General features: G+C 43.0%; 1 protein-coding gene across 4 annotated transcripts in view; it reads right to left on the bottom strand.

Moving 5' to 3' along the window:
• The window catches only part of NAIP (NLR family apoptosis inhibitory protein), a 61890-nt gene extending 41828 nt beyond the window's left edge, over positions 1-20062 (bottom strand). For 2 of the 4 annotated variants that reach the window (XM_047087696.1, XM_047087705.1), the window contains exons 1-9: positions 17858-18464; positions 16965-17523; positions 15376-15475; positions 13916-13997; positions 12962-13013; positions 11270-11389; positions 8532-8631; positions 1270-1351; positions 46-103 (exon numbers count right to left, since the gene is read on the bottom strand). In XM_047087696.1, the coding sequence (XP_046943652.1) occupies positions 46-103; positions 1270-1351; positions 8532-8631; positions 11270-11389; positions 12962-13013; positions 13916-13997; positions 15376-15475; positions 16965-17523; positions 17858-17911 (1207 nt within the window). In that variant the 5' untranslated portion in view covers positions 17912-18464. Of the gene's footprint in view, positions 1-45; positions 104-1269; positions 1352-8531; positions 8632-11269; positions 11390-12961; positions 13014-13915; positions 13998-15375; positions 15476-16964; positions 17524-17857; positions 18465-19974 lie in introns of those variants that run through there. The other 2 variants (XM_047087687.1, XM_047087680.1) reach the window with 2 other exon arrangements.
• Between the last annotated feature and the right edge of the window lie 399 nt (positions 20063-20461).

Here is a 20461-nt window from a genome sequence, read left to right as displayed (position 1 = left end):
AGGTACACATGCGTATCATCCCCTGTGTCGCTTTGAAATCCTTACCCGGTACTACAGAACTAACTGCTGCTGAATCTTCACCATAGCTTTCACTTGTGGTGTCCTTTGAAAATAAAATCCTCTGTTAAATCAAATTCTGTGTAAGACAGTAGGGCATCATGTCACAGCTGGGGACCAAACATCTGAACAAAGCCCCCCCCCCCGCCCCCCCGCCCAGATGTTTATTCCGGTTGAAGGGGAGAGCAGCACAAATAGGAAACAATAAATGATCTGCAAATACCCTCAAGTGTCTCCTAGGTGGCCCATGTATGACACATGCTACGGGTGAATCGGGCAGTGGTTCCTCTCCAGACAACCAGAACCACAACGTGTGCAACGAGAGGGGCCCTCCAAACATAACTGAGTGCAGCTTCTGACCATAGTTATTCACATTTTTAATATACATACCTGGGATATGGAACGATCGTATTTCTTACAAAATAAGTTACTGAGATATCCCCAGACTTTCTTCTTCAATTTTATTTTTCCATCAAGTGCAGATCAAGTTACTTTGTTTTCTTTTCGTAGAATGAAAGACATAAAAGATCTAACATACAGCCTCAAAGAAGAGGTGTGCATCTGTACTAGGTTAACAGTGACTTTGATCTCAGAGAACAGTGTAGGATTTCTCAGTTTAAAGGGACCAACCTATGATCTGGATTTATCAGTTGGTCATTGCTTTTGTAAAGAAAAATATTATCTTCTGAGCCCTAGAAAAAGGCCAAGTCAAATTTTATGGTCTTCCAAATAAAGATCACATAGGGAATCCAGGTAGCCTGGATGCTAATCAGATCTAAGTCTAAGAGTCTGGGCCCCAAAGTAGAAGGGACTGACTCTACATTTCGTGAAGCTAAGTTTTAGGTCTTGTTTATTATAGCATCCTCATCTATACTTAGTACACGATAGGTGCTTAATAGGTATTTGTAGAACGTATTATCTTATTTAGGATGAGCAATTCCTGTTCAAAAACCATTTTCTAGGGGTCCCTGGGTGACTCAGTCAGTTAAGCATCTAACTCAGTTTCGGCTCAGGTCATGATCTCACAATTAGTGAGTCTGAGCCCCACATGGGGCTCTACACTGACAGCACAGAGACCACTTGGGAATCTCTCTCAGTGTCTCTCTGCTCCTTTCCAGCTCTCTCCCTAAACAAACAAACAAACAAACTTAAAAAATTTTTTTCTGTCACATGATCACATACTGTTAAAATTCACAAGGTGATGTTCGTTACCGTTAATTCAGAAAGTTCACAGTGGTTGTGATCGTCTGGGATCCCTTCTGCACAGGACTTCAGATTTTGGAGAAACTGACAACTAAGCACAAAGTTAAAAGTTATAAAAACAGTTGTATGTAATTAATCGTTTGCATTAGGTTTTCAAATATACTGTAATAGAATTGTGTGTTTTCTGTTTTTGGGATTCTTTTTTGAGAGAGAGTGCACATGCATACGAGCAGGGCAGAAGGCAAAAGAATCTCAAGCAGGCTCCACGCCCAGCATATAGCCAGACCTGGGGCTCGATCCCACAACCCTGGGATCATGACCTGAGTTGAAATCAAGAGTCGTACATTCAACCAACTGAGCCACCCACGCACCCCACTGTTATCAAGTTTTTAACGGCAAAAATTAAACATTTAGAATGGTTCTCAGCAACAGCAATGCAAATGGTTCACAAAATAACAATGCAGACAGCCAGTAAATTTGGAGGAATGAGTGCACATTTAATACTCATCCATGAACCTTACTAAAATGGACCTAAAGATTCAAAAACAGAGAAGAAAACTCCATCTATGAATTACAAAACAAAAAACAGGACCTGAGTAGAAAAACTGCTAAGATGTAAAGAAAGCTGGAATTGATAGTAATGTACCAATGTTGGCTACATACCAATGTGATTTAAATCAAACATACCACAATGATTTAAGAAACTGGGTGTGGGAATATAAGAACTTTCTGTTGTATCTTTGTACCTGATCTCTAAATCTAAAGTCATTCTCAAATCAAAAGTTTATTTTCTAAAGAGCTCCATCAACATGAATATAGATAAAAACCACAAATATACTTAAAAACCATTTGCACTACTAGGTATTTACCCAAAGGACACAAAAGTACAGATTCAAAGGGGCACATGAACCCCAATGTTTATAGCAGCACAATCAACAGTAGGCAAATATGGAAAGAGCCCAAACGTCCATCAACTGATGAATGGACAAAGAAGATGAAATGTTACTCAGCCATCAAAAAGAATGAAACCTTGTCATTTGCAATGACATAGGTGGAGCTAGAATGTATTATGCTGAGTAAGTCAGAGAAAGACAAATACCATGTATTTCATGCATATGCAGAATTTAAGAAACAAATCAGATGAACATGGGGAGAAAAAAAAGAGGGAGGCAAACCATAAGAGTCTCTTAATGACAGAGAACAATCTGAGGGTTGCTAGAGGGGAGATGGGTATGGGGATGGGCTAAATGGGTGATGGATATTAATTTAAGGAGGGCACTTGTTATGATGGGCACAGGGTGGTATATGTAAGTGATGAATCTCTGAATTCTACCCCTGAAACCACTATTACACTGTATGTTAACTAGAATTTAGAATTTAAAGTTGTTTCAAATAAAAATTTGAAACAAAAGCTATTTGCCAGACATCATCAAACTGGGTGTAGATATCCTCTAAACCCAGGTATGATGTTTGCCTGAAGAACCAAGGGGGAAATTTCTAAAGAGTTCTACAATGATTACCTTGGACACATGAAAACTATAGAAGTGACTAGATAAATTGGATAACTAGGAACAACCAACTGTCTCAGGCTCATTTTCATGCTGCAGAATCAAAACAAAGGATAATACATTCTTATTTTCCTACATGGTTGGAAAGGAGTCCAGGAATAAAAGGATAGTTGCAGGTAAACGGCAAGTAGGACTTCTTAAAAATATATTTATTTATTTTTGAGAGAGAGAGCGCAAGCCAGGAGGGGCAGAGAGATAGGACAACAGAGGATCTGAAGCGGGCTCTGTGCCCACAGTGCAGAAGACTGACGAAGGGCTCAAATCCACTAACTGTGAGATCATGACCAGAGCCAAAGTCAGATGCTCAACCAACTGAGCGACCCAGGGCTCCCCATCAGCAAGTAGGACTTTTAATTTTTCTGTCCAAGGTTACTATACTGACAAAACCATCAAGGAAAGGACTCTGAAGGAAGATAAGATATAGACTTTTTCATACAAAGCCAATACACTTGGTAGCCAGCAGACCAGCACTGTTCTTCCGTAAAAGCAAAATGGTAACAGATAGACGTAAAGGAACGAAGAGTGCTTTGGATGTTTAACTTGGATGGTAAATAAAAAAAAATTTTTTTTCTTCTTTTTAAAATGTATTTAAAAGGTAACAGTTGAAAGCAAAGACCTAACACTGTATTGTGAGATTTGTCATATATGTGGAAAGTAAAAACATAGGACAACACAAGCACAAAGCGTAAGAGCGGAGAAACAGGGGTCTACTGTTATATGGTTCATACATTCTATGTCCAGTCTTATAATAGTATTTGAAGATGACTGTAATGTATTAAACATGCATACTTTAAATTCTAGAGCAGGCTGTAAAAGGCCAAAATAAAGATGCACAGCTAATCAGCCAACAGTAGATAGAACAGAATACTTAAAAAAAAAAAAAGGGGGGCGCCTGAGTGGCGCAGTCGGTTAAGCGTCTGACTTCAGCCAGGTCACGATCTCGCGGTCCGTGAGTTCGAGCCCCGCGTCGGGCTCTGGGCTGATGGCTCGGAGCCTGGAGCCTGTTTCCGATTCTGTGTCTCCCTCTCTCTCTGCCCCTCCCCCGTTCATGCTCTGTCTCTCTCTGTCCCAAAAATAAATAAACGTTGAAAAAAAAATTAAAAAAAAAAAAAAGACAAATTCGAAACAATTGGGAAAGAAGGAAAGTCAACACAAGATGGGAGAAATAGAAAGTATCAAAATAGTATATTTAAATCTAGCCATATCAATAATTACATTAAATATACATTTTTAAACACCCCCATTAGAAAGCAGATATTAGACTATTAAAAAAAATCAAAGACACTACTATGCCTACCAGAAACTCACTTTAAATGTCAAGTCATAGATATAAAAGTAGAATTATTTCAAAAAAAGGGTGCCTGGGTGGCTCAGTCAGTTGAGTGTCCGACTCTTAATTTTGGCTCAGGTCATAATCCCAAGGTTGTGGGATAGAGTCCCACAACGGGCTCCATGCTCAGTGTGGAGCCTGCTTAAGATTTTCTTTCTCAGGGCGCCTGGGTGGCTCAGTCGGTTGAGCGTCTGACTTCGGCTCAGGTCATGATCTCACAGTTTGTGAGTTCGAGCCCCACGTTGGGCTCTGTGCTGACAGCTCAGAGCCTGGAGCCTGCTTCGGATTCTGTGTCTCCCTCTGTCTCTGCTCCTTCCCCACTCATGCTCTGTCTCTCTCAATCTCTCAAAAATGAATAAACATTTTGGGGCGCCTGGGTGGCGCAGTCGGTTAAGCGTCCGACTTCAGCCAGGTCACGATCTCACGGTCCGTGAGTTCGAGCCCCGCGTCGGGCTCTGGGCTGATGGCTCGGAGCCTGGAGCCTGTTTCCGATTCTGTGTCTCCCTCTCTCTCTGCCCTTCCCCCGTTCATGCTCTGTCTCTCTCTGTCCCAAAAATAAATAAACGTTGAAAAAAAAAATTAAAAAAAAAAATGAATAAACATTTTAAAAAATTAAAAGAAAAAAAAAGCTTTTCTTTCTCCTTCCTCTGCCCCTCTCCTCCACTGGTGTGGTGTCTCTCTCTCAAATTTAAAAAAAAAATGATTTCAAAAAAGACTTATGTAACAACTGATTATAGTAAAGCTGGACTGTCTATATTAGATAATGACTTAAAAATAAGGAATATTATGAAAAAAAATAAGGAATATTATGAAGGATAGGGAAGAACATTTCATATATTCTCTATGAAAGAGCCAAGGGCAAAGAATAGTCAAGACACATTCTCTTGAAGGAAAAGAACATGGCAGTTATAGAGAAAATATGAAATTATGCTAAATATCTTCAGTAATTAGACTGATGAAAATTAAAATTTGGGCAATACCAAGTGAGGAAGCAGACCAGTGGAAACTCATCTATGCTCGTGGGAAAATCAATTGGTACGACTTTGAAAAACGTTTGGCATAACCTAGCAAAGGTGAATAGGTACAAACCTATGACCCTGCAATTTTATGGTTTGTTATATATTTTAGAGTAACAAACGCCAGCCCTGGGAAATACATACAAGAATGTTCCCAGTGGCATTACTTGCAACACTTTAAAAACAAGCCAGGTGTTGAATCAAGAAAAAAATGGATAAATCTTATATATTCATAAAATAACATACGAACACAGCAGTGAAGACAAGTGAACTACAGCTCAACGTGTAATTATGGATCAGTCTCAAAAATCATATGAAACAAAACAATCACGCAACAACCATGCAGTATGTTTACATGTATTTGAACTTAAAGAACAGGCGGTTAAATATGTTTAAGGATGTACACTTAGTTGATAAAACCCTAAGGAGAAGCAAAGGAACAATTAACCCCAAATTCAGGATCATGTTTAATTGTGGATTGGAAGGATGAGGATATAATCAGAATTGGGGAGGGTGGGCACAGAGTGACCTTCTAAAGAATTAGTAATGTTCCATTTCATAACTTTACTGATGGGTTCATTGGTTTATTACAGTCCTTTAAATCATACGTAAATATTTTAGGTACTCTAGTGCAGACATCCTAGTTTGCTGCCTTTTTTTTTTTTTTTTTTTTTTTTTTTTTTTACAAAAAAGGTAGATAGGAGCATCCAGGTGGCTCAGTTGGTTACGGGTCCCACTTGGGCTCAGGTCATGATCTCACAGGTCATCTCACAGCCCGCATCGGGCTCTGTGCTGACAGCTCAGAGCCTGGAGCCCGCTTCAGATTCTGTGTCTCCCTCCCTCTCTGTCCCTCCCCTGCTTGCACTCTCTCTCAAAAATAAATAAACAATAAAAAAATTAAAAATTAGAAAATAAAAAAGGCAGATGGCAGATGATAGCTACGTTGTGGTTTAGACTGTCACAGCACCACATTGTACACCTGAAACCCCTAACATAGTGCGTCAACTGCACTTCAGTTGAAAAAGAAGCTACACTTGTGATAAGCATAGCCTACATAACATGTTCAATCACTATGTTGTACACCTGAAATTCACGTGTTATGTATCAACTATAATTTTTGCAAAAAAAGAGGAAGACGAAAAGGGAGTTTGATAGATTCCCGGAAATGTTCTAAATAATATTAGACTACACCCTCACTTATCTGTCCAAGAATTAAGAACATCCTTACTGGGGGGCCTGGGTGGCTCAGTCGGTTGTGCGCCCGACTTCAGCTCAGGTCATGATCTCGCGGTCTGTGAGTTCGAGCCCCGCGTCGGGCTCTGTGCTGACAGCTCAGAGCCTGGAGCCTGTTTCAGATTCTGTGTCTCCCTCTCTCTCTCTGACCTTCCTCCATTCATGCTGTCTCTCTCTGTGTCTCAAAAATGAATAAGCGTTAAAAAAAAAAACTTTTTTAATAAAAAAAAATTGTCCTTACTGTTCCCAACCGTTTACTAGATACTAAATCCAAATAATAAAGGAGAACTAAACAACTACTCCTGTCAAAACCTGTTCGGGGCGCCTGGGTGGTGCAGTCAGTTAAGCGTCCGACTTCAGCCAGGTCACCATCTCGCGGTCTGTGAGTTCGAGCCCCGCGTCGGGCTCTGGGCTGATGGCTCAGAGCCTGGAGCCTGTTTCCGATTCTGTGTCTCCCTCTCTCTCTGCCCCTCCCCCGTTCATGCTCTGTCTCTCTCTGTCCCAAAAATAAATAAAAAACGTTGAAAAAAAAATTAAAAAAAAAAAAACCTGTTCGAAGCAGTATCGTCTTTAGAATCTTAGAATTAGATGGAAGTATTTGAAGATCTGTATGTATTAATACGTATTTCTGGGAAAACTCTTACTAATTACCAAGTGAAAAGAACCTATTTCTTCTTGCAGGTGCCTGGGTGGCTCAGTGGGTTGAGTGTCCAACTTATGGTTTCAGCTCAGGTCATGATCCAAGGATTGTGGGATTGAGCCCTGCATCAGGCCCTGTGCTGAGCGTGCAGCCTGCTTGGAATTAATCCTCTCAATCTCTCTCTCTCTCTCTCTCCCTCCCTCCCTCCCTCCCTCTCACACTCTCTTTCTCTAAAATACATTTTTTTAAAAAAAATTCACAGAAAAGAAATATTAAAGAAATGGGCATTTCCTCATTTCTTCATGAAATTTTAGAACACTGGAAACAAACAGAAAATTCTAAAAGCTTCCAGAGAGGGGTAGAGTAGTTTGCACTCACAGGATTAAGAATTAGAAAGGCATGGAACTTTTCAACAGCAACACTGGAAGCTATTAGGAAATGTAGCAATGCCTCTAAGATTCAGAATGAGAAGGACTTCCAACCTAGAGTACTAAAACTAGCTAAACTACCCAAACACAAGTGTGGGGTTTGGAGTATAAATATATGCATAATCTTCTGCACTAGTAAATGAACCAAGAGGATGGCATTAGATCCAGCAAGCAGGAGCTACAACACAGGAGGGAAGAAATGGGAATACCCAGGATGAATGTGAGGGAAGATCCCGGGATCCCAGGTGCCTACAGGACAAGTAGTTCATACTGGATCAGGTCAGAAGACATCAGGACAGACCCATTCAAGAAAATGAAAATGCTGGGGTATCTTGTAGGTCCAAATGAAGGATTAGAGGTTTAAACGTTTGGGAGAATTTGAAGATGAACTAACTATATATAAAAAACTAAGCAAATGGCTATACCTTCTTTAATAAATATTTTAAAAGGTAGGGGGTGCCTGGGTGGTTCAATTGGTTGAGCATCTGACTTTGGCTCAGTTTATGATCTCACAGTTCACGAGTTCGAGCCCCATGTCAGGCTCTGTACTGACAGCTCAGAGCCTGGAGCCTGGTTCAGATTCTGTGTCTGCCTCTCTCTCTGTCCCTTCCCTGCTTGCGCTGTCTCTCTCTCACTCTCAAAAATGAACATTAGAAAAAGATTTTTAAATATAACGGCTAATGTATGAATCTCACCTGAAAACAACAAAAATTAAGCCAAACAAAGTTATCACTTCCTACAAAAATTAAAAGTTGTACAGGGAGGGAAAGTAAGTGTTAATTTACTACAAGGTTTAGCTCTGCACAGCATTTATATAGTCATGATAATAAAAACATGTAATGTAAAAATTATTGCTCTAACCAGAACTACACATGTAGCAAGGAATTCTACATGTGAAGGATGCCACGAGAGCAAGAGGATGAAAGAAATAAACACTCATGCTACATAACATGAATCCAAGAGATGGGTGAAGACTTAGAAAATAAAACTGGGGGACAGGGAGAATTATTAAACGTGCATCCAAATTCACAGACACTAAACATTCATTCCACTCACTTGGGAAAATATTTGGCATGATCTTCTAATGGGTCATCATCTTCCTTCCAGTTCTCCATACATCCTCCGCAGAAGAAACACTGGACGATGTCCTTCGTGCCTAAAAGTAAGGAAATTCCATCCACTTGTATGTGCATTTGTCAACTGTCACAGATAACAATCACGAAGCCTTTATGAGCAAAACACTCTTCGCATTTCCAATCGGATTTTGCGACAGAGTCAGAGTTGGGGTCACCAGCAAGGTGATATTCTATGTAGGACTCTTCTCTTGGCCAACAGAGTAATCAACTAACGAACCAAATGCTCCTAAGGTACCAGGCACTTTGATGAACACCCTCTCCCTGTCCCATCCTCCTTTAATGGAGAGAGAGATTTGCAAATCAGAATGTGGAATTATAGCTCCTCGAAGCAAGAGATTTTTGTCCGTTTCGCTCACTCATGAATCTCACTGACCTAGAAAAATACCTAGCACTTCTTATTAAACACTCAATAAGTATTTAAGGAATAGGACAGAAAGAATGTATTTGGAGCTCAAGGGGAAAAATCTTTGAGGAAATGTAGCAGCCCGTATATAAGTAAATTCATGAAGAATCAAGTGCCTCTTACTACATGATTCCCTGGTTTATTTCACTACAAGCAGCATCAAGTCGCCTCATGAAATTATTTCTCTGAAAGGAAATTAGTATTAGAACCCACCAAATGATTGAAATAGAAATGGAACATCCATCATCTTCCTTCTACTCTTGGACCCTTGTAGGCACCGCAAAGCTAGGGCAGAAGAAAACCCCCCCTTTGTATCTGGACAAAACTACAAGGTCTTAGAGATTGCAAAATCCTAAAAGGGTCAGAGGACTCAGATTTGTGGGGAGAGCTGGAGGTTTGAAAAGGAAGAGGGTGAGGACACTGGGCAGAGGATCTTTGAGGACACTGGCAAGAGAAAGAATAGAGTATGGAGAAAGCGGGGCTGGGTGGGGGCGGGGGGGGAATGTCTTTTTAAATGCTTAAGAATGTGAGGCATTAAGATTTTTCTGTACTAGGCACCTGGGTGGCTCAGTCGATTGAGCCTCTGTTCCACTCAGGTCATGATCTCACTGTTCACGAGTTCGAGCCCCACGTCAGGCTCAGGGCCGACAGCTCAGACACTGGAGCCTGCTTCAGATTCTGTGTCTCCCACTTTCTCAAAAATAAATATTTTTTTTTAATGTGCAATCTTAAATGTTTTTTTTTTTTAATTTTTTTTTTCAACGTTTATTTATTTTTGGGACAGATAGAGACAGAGCATGAACGGGGGAGGGGCAGAGAGAGAGGGAGACATAGAATCGGAAACAGGCTCCAGGCTCTGAGCCATCAGCCCAGGGCCCGACGCGGGGCTCGAACTCACGGACCGCGAGATCGTGACCTGGCTGAAGTCGGACGCTTAACCGACTGCGCCACCCAGGCGCCCCATTAATGTGCAATCTTAAAAAAAAAAAAATTTTTGTACCAATGGAATAGGTCTGCTAAAGTGACCATAGCATTCCCGTACCCCACAACGCCCTGTGATATTTCTGATACCTACTTGACTGCTCAGCACGAGATCTGCATGGACCTCTGCTATCTCACTCCATGTGTGTGTTTGGTCTAAAGAAGGACAGCAAGGGGCACCTGGCTGGCTCAGTTGGTAGAGCCTGCACCTCGTGTTGTGAGTTCAAGCCCCACATTGGGCCTAGAGGTCACTTAAAAAAAAAAAAAAAGGCAATGGCCAGCAAGATACCCAGGAAGGGCACACTATCTTTTCTCTGATCACCTTGCTGTACTCATACAGATATTTTGCTGAGGAGAACCAACCCACTCTGGATTACAGAGTGGAGCTGCCTGAGGACCAACAACTAAACAGAGAACATTACCAACTGACAGCAGATGCTACATGGTCGGAAATCATAAAGAAGAACTTCCTGGGAGAGCCTAGGTGGCTCAGTTGGAAGAATATGTGACTCATGATTGTGGGGTAGTGAGGTTGAGCCCCATGTTGGGTGTAGAGATGACTAAAAAAATCAACTTTCATTAAAAAAAAAACTTACCTAAAACACAAGAATTTCCTGATGTTCTCTTCCAAAAAGAGTATGGCAAAGGCTGCTATCCACACTCCCAGTATCTCTCTTTCTTCCATGGTAACAGAAACCCCCCTTTTTGCTAGTTATCCAGGAAAAAGAACCAGTGTCCTAGCTCCTTTTACAGGTAGGTATGGCCACATGACTACTAAATTCAGTTTACAGAGATAGAAGCAGAAGGGAAGTACAAAGGTCATGTGACAGTTTCCAGGGAAGCCAAGGTTGGTAGGGGGTGAAGATTGGAGAATAATGTGTAGAAAGTAAAAGGCATTGAAAAAAAAAATTTTTTTTTAAATAAATAAATAAAAGGCATTGTAGGAGCACCTGGGCAGCTCAGTCACTTAAGCATCTGACTCTTGGTTTCGGCTCAGGTCATGATCTCATGGTTCACGGTTCAAGCCCCACGTTGGGCTCTGCACTAACAGTGTAGAGCCTGCTTGAGATTCTCTCTCTCCCTCCCTCTCTCTCTGCCCCTCTCCTGTGAGCGCTCTCTCTCTCTCTCTCTCTCAAAATAATAAACATTTAAAAAAGAAAAGCAGAGACTGTTGAGTCTAGATAAACACAAGTCCAGGACCATAAGGTATCAATGGAGTTTAAGTGGACATAAGAAAGAGCAAGACCAGAGCTTGGCAGAAACTAGCGACTCACCTGTATAGAGAAGACCTGCTCTGACCAGAGCTGAAACTCCTGCAGGGAATGCGTGGGGCCAGCTCTTAAAAGAATCCAGTCGTAGTCCTTCATTAGCAAAGATGCTGTCATTGCAATACGCTTGAAAAAAAGGCATACGGGGAGATCAGCAAGCTTTGAGATTCCAACTCTCAGTGTTCAAATTACCCCTTTGTATCTAGAGATGGAATATGGATGCATTGTGTTTTGCTTCAGTGTAATTGGAGGGGGGGTTGGAAAAGATGGAATAGTTACGATGAAGCAAGACTGACCACATGTCGAAGCGCTGAAGCACTGGTAGATATGTGGTGGCTCAATACTACCGTCTCATTTCTGCGTAGGTTCAAATTTTTCGATAATAAAACCTTTCAAAAGGATCTCTTCATCATCTACTGATGAAGTTTTGGGGTGATGGCGGGGGGGTCCAGAACCGATGGCCAAAAAAGGATTCTTGAAGGCATCTTTGGTGCAAAAAGGTGATTTCATTAAAATACGGGGACAGGACCCATGGGCAGGAAGAGCTTCATGGGGTCGTGAGGGGTAACTCATTATATACCGTCATGTTAGGAGGGGGTCAGGGATAGACTAAATCTCTAAGGTATTTTGAAAGCAAGGTTTCCAGGACCTTGAGGGGCTAGCTGTTGCTAGGGAAATGCCAGTTATTAATATTTAATAAAACCTCAGTCATGAGACCCTGCAGATGCTTATCAGGGGGGCCATAAGCTTGGAGGATGATTGTCAGCATACATCTTGGGGCAGTTGAGGTAAAGGAAGTAGACTTACAGGATCCTCGAGACTGGGATAATGTTAGACTAAGATTCCCTTTTGCCCCCAGCAAAGTGTCATCATCAGACAGCTGAGCTCCGAGGAGGTCAGTCTGCCGGTTTCAAGGACTTGTCAGTGGGCTGTAGGCAGTAAGGGAACTCAGTTTTTCATTTGCCTTAGTTTCCCACATCACCATGGCAAGCACTTATACCCCTTTCGTCTGTCCTCTAACATAACTAACCTATGTTAATTTGGTTCTGCGTGTTTAAGATGAAAGCTTGCCTTGGTGTTCTTTAAACACAGGAGTGTCCGAGGAATATCACATATCACCCACCTGGGGGTCGGGGGGTATAGGTGCCAGCCTGTGTTTTGCCCTCAGCTCGCCCCAGGCTCCCTCATCAACTACCACCAAAATAAAACAAGACAGTGCTAGAGGAGATTCCCCTTCTCCCCAGCTTAGCGTCAAGATTCGAGAATATCAAGTTTTCCTTGTTATCTCCCTTAAGAGCAGGCAGGATACCCTTTGGGGTATCCACTCTGTGAGGTAGTCTCCACCAGACTTACCACCTTGGGCTGGGCCTGGGGTTGCGTTCCTGTTTTCTTTCTATACCCTGTGAGGACTTGAAAACTAACCTATGGGGGCCCCAGGGTGGTTCAGTTGGTTAAGCGTCTGACTTCGGCTTGGGTCATGATCTCACAGTCCGTGAGTTCCAGCCCCGCATCAGGCTCTGTGCTGACAGCTCAGAGCCTGGAGCCTGCTTCAGATTCTGTGTCTCCCTCTCTCTCTCAAAAATAAACATTAAAAAAAATGATTATGACACCATAATGTGAGGAAGAGAATGAAAAAAAAAAAAGATGACAAAAAAAAAAAAGCAAAGGAAGAAATAAGCAAAGCCTTTGGGATATTACCTGACACCATAGGTAACTCTCTCTTGACCCAGGAATTCACAAAATGTTCTCCCTGAAGAAAATTAAAATTCAAGTTATCCACTATTTGACTTAGACAATACAGTGATCTATGAATCACAAGTGGTAAGAACTCTCCTTCCCCCGCCCCCCCCCATAGTTTCATTGGGTTGCGGCAGGTTTGTGGGATCATTCCTAATTTCCATCTCTATTGATGTTGGAATTTTTTAATGCAGTGCAAAAAACAAAAACAAAAAAAACACCTGTGAGTGTTTATCTATAGCCAACAGGGAGCCTTCTCAGGGTCATGTTTTCCAAAGATCCAGTTCAAAATCAGAGTTATATTAACATCGCACAGATGTACTTTGACTAATGAGGCAGTATAAGCTATATGGAGGAAAACGGATTCAGTGAGGTGGTTAGGTGTTAAGCAATCAATCCTGAAACTGCACCCAGATTTCTTTCTGAGCAAACACTCCTCCTCCCTTTCAGGCCATCTTCTTTCCAGGGTTCTCACCTTCTGAGTCCTCTTAGCCAATCCACTCTTTTCTTGTTTAAGCCAATTTGGGAAGTGACCGGACACTAGGGAATCCTTACTAATAGAGTATAAAGTAACCAGCTGGGAGGCAGCAGCTCTGAGGCCAGCTGGGCTGGGGGTACCAGGTGTGAATATCTTATGCAGGCATTCAGGTGGGGGCAGCCATCGGAAGCGGAAGTGGGGTGGGGGTGGGGGTGAGGGTGACTCCAGTCAAAGAGGGTAAGACTGGCTGTAGTTCAGCATGACAATGTGGTTTTCTGCAGTCGACCAGAAAGGAGAAATGAAAGAAGGGAAGAAGAAACAAATGGAGCCGATGACAAAAAAAGAATTCCACCCCCCCCTCCCCGCCCCGATTCTAATTCACAAAGTATCAGGTAACCAAAAGCCAACTTGAGAAAATATTTGCTGTTATAAATTACCGTGACACCAACAAATCCCTTGTAGCTTTGGATATACTGTGCAATTTCCTCTGAAGATTTCTTACTTTGAAGAAATTCACATCTGTAATTGGTAAACAAGAGTAAACATCTCTCTCTCAAAAGTAAAAATAAACATAAAAAAAAAAAAGAATCCAGCACTTAACGAACTGAGCCACCCAGGTGCCCCAACTGTTCTTTTGTTTAAAATTTTCAACATCAGGGGCTCCTGGGTGTCTCAGTTGGTTAAGCATCCAATTCTTGGTTTGGGCTCGGGTCATGATCTCATGGTTCATGGGTTCAAGCCCCACATTGGATTGTGTGCTGATGGCAGGGAGCCTGCTTGGGATTCTGTCTGTCTCTGTCTCTGTCTCTGTCTCTCTCTCTCTCTCTCTCTGCCCCTCCCCTGCTCGCTATCTACCTGTCTCTCAAAAATAAATAAATAAACGTTAAAATTTTTCAACAAAGTTAAAAAAAGGTTTAAGCAATAAATCCGTATGTGGGAGATGTAAAGTCGTGTAGAAAATACTACTCAATATAGCATTAAAGATAATTGAAACATACTTCATTTTCTAAGCAGAGAACTAAACGTTGTAATCAAAACTTTTCAGTTTTTGAAATAAAACATTTGCACGAGGTATATATTCAGCAGTACATGTAACCATGTGTAGTAAGATTTTAAACATGGTGTTACTTTCCAACTTCCTTTATACACTATTTGACATCATCCCCATGCAAATTATTCTTTATTAATTAAGGCAGATCTGGAACTACTTTGCCAAACAGGATTCTGATATAATAAAACAACCTTTAAGAAGTGGTTTTATAATGGAGCGCTTGGGGAGGCTCAGTTAGTTAAGTGTCCAACTCTTGGTTTCAGCTCAGATCATGATCTGAGGGTTGGTGACTTTGAACGCCGTGACAGGCTCTGGGCTGTCAGCACAGAATTTTTGGGATTGCTCTCTTCCTCTCTCTACCCCTCCCCTGCTCACATGCATGACCATGCATGTGCTCTCTCTCAAAGAATAAACATTAAAAAAAGAAGGGATTTTATTTTATTTTTTATTTAATGAGAGAGAGAGTACAAGCAGGGGAGAGGGGCAGAGAGAGAGAGACAGAGACAGAGAGAGAATCTTAAGCAGGCTCCACGCTCAGTGTGGAGCCCAATGCGGGGCTCCAACACACAACCCAAGGATCATGACCTGAGCTGAAACCAAGAGATGGCCGCTCAACCGACTGAGCCATCCAGGTGCCCCAAATTGATTTTAAATGATACAATTCACATTTTCCACAAAGGAATCAAGCCTTTCTTGAATAAATTCTGAAATGTTCCAATATCGGATAGGAAACGATCAAGACTGAAGACGCTACTCCAGATGACTTGTCTTTTGCCTTACAACAACAACAACAACAACAAAAAAAAAACAAAGATAATTACAGGAAAAATATATTTATCTACTTACGTGGGGAACCACTTGGCATGTTCCTTCCAAGGATCGTCTCCCTCTTCCCAGTTTCCTAAACATCCACCACAGGAAAAACACTGCACAGTGTCCCGTTTACCTGCATGCAAAGGACACATTTAGATCGCCCAGCAATGGCTCCATGGGGTAGGGCAGAAGACGGGGTAGGGCAGAAGACGAGTTTCCAGGAGCTGACTGCTTGGTGCATGAGCAAAAGGCACTGCTGCATGTCTGTCTGTTCACAGCCCCTGCAGGCTGAATCTCTACCCACACACAGCCCTGCTCCCCTAAGGGAGCAGTGAGGGTACCCTACCCCTCAGCCACAGCCCTACTTCACATACAGAACGGTCAGCTGCTCATGCACTCGCCCCAATTCCTTCCGAGGGCTGGTGTTTTGCTCTTTGAGCTCTCAGGGAAGGAGTCAGGAAGCCAAGAAACACCAGCACTCATAAAGTAAGGTACCATTAGAAGCTGTAACTTGTAGTTCCGCCATGAAGTTTCCGTGGAGACTTAAGCACATTTCTTAAACTCTTTGAGCCTAATAAACTCAACTGTGAGACGTGGGGAAGGGGCAAGTTGTTGGATTAGAATTAAGGCTGAATTTGAACTTAGCATCAAGCACATACTTAGTAAATGATTGCTGCTTTCAAAATTGTCATTCACACTTGTCCTAACATTTATGGCATGGCCAGGAGATTTCAAACATAATGCAGTTTTCTAGAGTGCAATTCTCCCTATACATTAAAGTTAGCCTGAAAATTAAAGCAAACAACTCCCCCCCTCCCAATACTGCAGCCATTAAAAGAATTAAGGAAAGGGGCGCCTGGGTGGCTCAGTCCGTTAAGCATCTGACTTCGGCTCAGGTCATGATCTCACCGTCTGTGGGTTTGAGGCCCGCGTCAGGCTCTGTGCTGACAGCTTGGAGCCTGGAGCCTGCTTCAGATTCTGTGTCTCCCTGTCTTTGACCCTCCCCCGTTCATGCTCTGTCTCTCTCTGTCTCAAAAATAAACAAACATTAAAAAAAAAAAAAGAATTAAAGATCATAGAAGAACCAGGGAACAGGTAAGAAAACTGTGGTCAGTTTGACTTCGTGATTTATTACGAGGGCAGTGAGAACGCAACCAGCATTGTCTGAGGTCCAAATTTAAGGAAAAGTAACTTCCTTACTTTATAATACATTTTGCAAATTAACTTGATGCTTTGTACAGTGTGTTCAAGTTACAAGGGTTCAATTTTAATAAAACACACCTTATGCCTCGTAACTCATTTAACAACTGAGGAGAAGTTCACAGAATGTTCCAATTCCAACATGGGACCCAAACGCAAAACTCCAGAGAAATACTTCAGAAAATGACTTTAAAAATTACCTGTAGGGGCACCTGGGTGGTTCAGTCGGTGAAGCGGCCGACTTCGGCTCAGGTCATGGTCTCGCAGTCTGTGAGTTCAAGTCCCGCATCGGGCTCTGTGCTGACAGCTCAGAGCCTGGAGCCTGTTTCAGATTCTGTGTCTCCCTCTCTCTCTGACCCTCCCCCGTTCATGCTCTGTCTCTCTCTGTCTCAAAAATAAATAAACATTAAAAAAAAAATTACCTGTAAAGACAAAGCCAGCAGCTGAGAGGTCCCTCACGGATACCGCTTGCACGTAAAATGGCCAGTTCTGGAAGGATTCGAGTCTGGCCCTGTCTTCCTGGTACCTTGCTTTGTCGCCTCTCAGCATGTTCTCTGGATTCTTGACTCTTATATCATACTTGCCAACGTTACCAACATCTTTGCCCAAAAGGAACTCACAACGTGGACGAAACTTCTTGTGAAGTTCTATGGGGAGTCTGTGGATGCTGGCACCAAAGAGGATCAAGCTGCAGCAGAAGCACTGAATCCCAGATTTTACGCCAGAGAAATAAAACCCGGCTGCTGCCATCTCCTGTGGCGTCCATGAGCTGTAGTGCTCATAGGTCACAAAACTCTTCAACCTTTTTGCTTCACTGCGCATATGTGAGTTAAAGCCTTTCTGCATTTTTTCTCGTTCCTTCTGAAATCCTTCTTCCATTTCTTTGGCGAACTGAACTGCATCTATGCCTAGAAAAGCAGACAGCTCCGGGAGCAAAGCAAAATCAAACTCGGAAATCCTATCCTCCTGGGCCGCCATTTTCTGAAAAGGAAAGAAAAGCAGGTTGATGAACTTCCACCTGAGCAGCTGCGGGTAAGTCACCACTTAGGTCAAAGGCATAAAACAGGGGCTCCCATAGCACCATCATATAACAAGCCGCAACAAGCCTGCTTGCACTCTCCACACTCTGGGAGCCTCAGGAGTCTTCTGTTAATCCCTGTTAATTTTCTGTTAATCTTCTGTTAATCCCTGCTAATTTTCTGTTAAACCCAACATGAAGTTGGGTGGTTCAGCTCTGCAAGGTGGGTTTATGCACTTCCCACCCACTCCCGCCTTTACCCGGTTCAGCTGATCAAGAATTTGCCAATCTACCCACATTTCTGCAAACCTGCAGCTGAGGATCTTGATTAAGAGCAAGCATGCCCTTCATTTGGCAGGATCCAGTGCAAGGAAGAGCTCCTTTGTCATTAGTGCAGGAAATCTGTCTCCGCGGAGGTTATCCAGGAAGGTCTATCAGACCAGAAGGTTACCGAGGTTTCTACAGAATCGCCCCTTTGTTTCAATTCTCTTTTGCCCTGTACAGTCCCTTTGGTGGCTAGCAGATGAGAGTCACATTATGACCAAAAGAAGTATCTCTGCAACTCTCCTTTGCCATCACATCCCTTCCCAGAATGAACAGATCAAACCTTGGTGGGCTCTGCTGCCTAAGGCTCTTACTTTCATTTTTGCCAAAGCAGCCCAAACCAGCCAAGAAATGGTTTTCTTGGAGGACTTCCTCTCTAAGTTTGTGCGAATAGCTTAGCTCTTTGCTCTGGTTCAGGATCTACCACCGGTCCCTCCCTGCTCTGCTTTTCCTCCCATCAATAGTTCTCATACTTGAAATCAAGCCACTGATGCCTCAGCAGCCAGCCTGGCCTCTGTGGCTTGAACTCTTTTCATTCTTTTCTCATTTTCCCACTTTTCATTCTTTTTTTTTTTTTCTCCCAAAGTCTTAGCCATCATTTAAATTTAAAAGAGGGGGGCGCCTGGGTGGCTCAGTTGGTTAAGCGTCCGACTTCAGCTCAGGTCACGATCTCGCGGTCCCGGAGTTTTTTTTTAAGTTTGTTTATTTTTAGAGAGAGAGCAAGTTGGGTAGGAGCAGAGAGAGGGAGAGACAGAGAGTCCCAAGGAGGCTCTGCACTGTCTAAGCAGAGCCCAATGGGGGCTCATACTCACAAAGTGTTAGATCATGGGGCGCCTGGGTGGCGCAGTCGGTTAAGCGTCCGACTTCAGCCAGGTCACGATCTCGCGGTCCGTGAGTTCAAGCCCCGCGTCAGGCTCTGGGCTGATGGCTCAGAGCCTGGAGCCTGTTTCCGATTCTGTGTCTCCCTCTCTCTCTGCCCCTCCCCCGTTCATGCTCTGTCTCTCTCTGTCTCAAAAATAAATAAAAAAACATTAAAAAAAAAAATAAATTTAAAAGAGGAACAACGGGTTTCCATTATGCCAATCACAGTGCCCCGTCTCCAGCCATCACCCAGGGTTGGCTAACTGAAAAAACTCACAAGACTCTACACAGTATACTTACATAAGGCTTTAACAACAGTGAAAGATAAGATACAAAAATTAAAATTCATGAGGCGCCTGGGTGGCTCGGTCGGTTAAGCGTCTGACCTCCACTCAGGTCATGATCTTGCGGTTGCTGAGTTTGAGCCCCATGTCGGGTTGGCCGCTGTCAGCCTGTCAGCGCAGTTTGCTTTAGATCCTCTGTCTCCCTCACTCCGTCCCTCCCTCACCTGTGCTCTCCCAAAAAATAAATATTGAAAAAAAAAAATTAAAAACAGGTCTACACGAGAGAGGGACTCAGACTCCAGGATCAGTACCTAGGGATTTTTCTTTGTTGCACAGGACATTCTTCATTTTAGGTAATGAACCACCTAGATAGCTCTTAGAGAAACCATAATCTCATCTGAGGAGGAGTCTTAGAGACCCCTCTGGTCCTGTGACCAAAACTAGGCTGCGTGACCGGTCCCAAAACCAGAAACAAGCTGACACCAGCTGCCTCCCACCCCCACCCCGGTCTGTTTCAGACCCTAGCACACGACTGACTACATTCATCACCACTTTGGACATTTCATTCAGGTTTGGCCAACATGCAGCATCTCAGATCCCTATCTCTCCGGGGATACGGAAGTACAGGATTGCAAGAGACCAGCTGGTCCGCAGTCGTCCTGTACGTAGACAACAAAGTTCACCGGTCAGTTTTGCTGGTCCCCAGGCTGTTTCTGGGCAGAAGAGACCTCCGAAGCCCTCTCCAGCTTTCCTGTTCTTTTACAGCAAGAGCTAAGAGAGCCAGGGAGGCTCCTGTGTCGTGCAGCTAGGATTCAAACCCATCTGTGTGACCCTAGTGCCTGTCCTCTGGCCTCCCAAGAGACAAACAGGAATGAGAGAAACATGAGAACTGCGAGGTGAGGTGTGGAAGCAAAGCACCATGATCAGAGAAGGTCATTTACTTACTGAGAGGCTTGTCCGGAGTCCCACTCAGAAGGAAGGAGAGTGTGTGGCTGAGCCTCTGTGCTAGCCCTTTAATGGGAAGCACTGAGAAAACATTTGAGGAACCAAAACTCAAATTGCGCAGTTCACTGGGAAGTTACCGGTCAGTGTTCCAGGGTTGTGAGTCAACAGGCATTAGGTCAGAACTCGAAAGGAATAATAAAACCTGCCAAGTTCCACAGCAGAAAGTATGTTATTCTAAATAGTTCATGATTAATGAAAGCTTCTGATGCTGGTATAAATCTTCTTTCTGGGATGATGGCAGTTTCTACCTTTCTGGTATCTTTGAGGATTTTCTCTTTTATCTTTGGGGTTACAAACATTCTTAGGATATTGTCTAGGTGTGGGTGCTTTTACATCCATTGCCCTGGGCACCCAGCGGGCTTTTTCATTCTGAACAGGTGGAGCTCCCAACAGCCCTGGGCGATTATCTTTAATTTCCTAACTTCCT

Source organism: Lynx rufus, unplaced genomic scaffold, assembly GCF_022079265.1.
Source record: "Lynx rufus isolate CCGP_SWC_20201006 ecotype Redwood Valley unplaced genomic scaffold, mLynRuf1.p SCAF_1, whole genome shotgun sequence".
Lineage (NCBI taxonomy): Eukaryota > Metazoa > Chordata > Mammalia > Carnivora > Felidae > Lynx > Lynx rufus.
The sequence above is the reverse complement of the archived record's forward strand: the minus strand, read 5'-3'. Positions and strand labels throughout refer to the sequence as shown.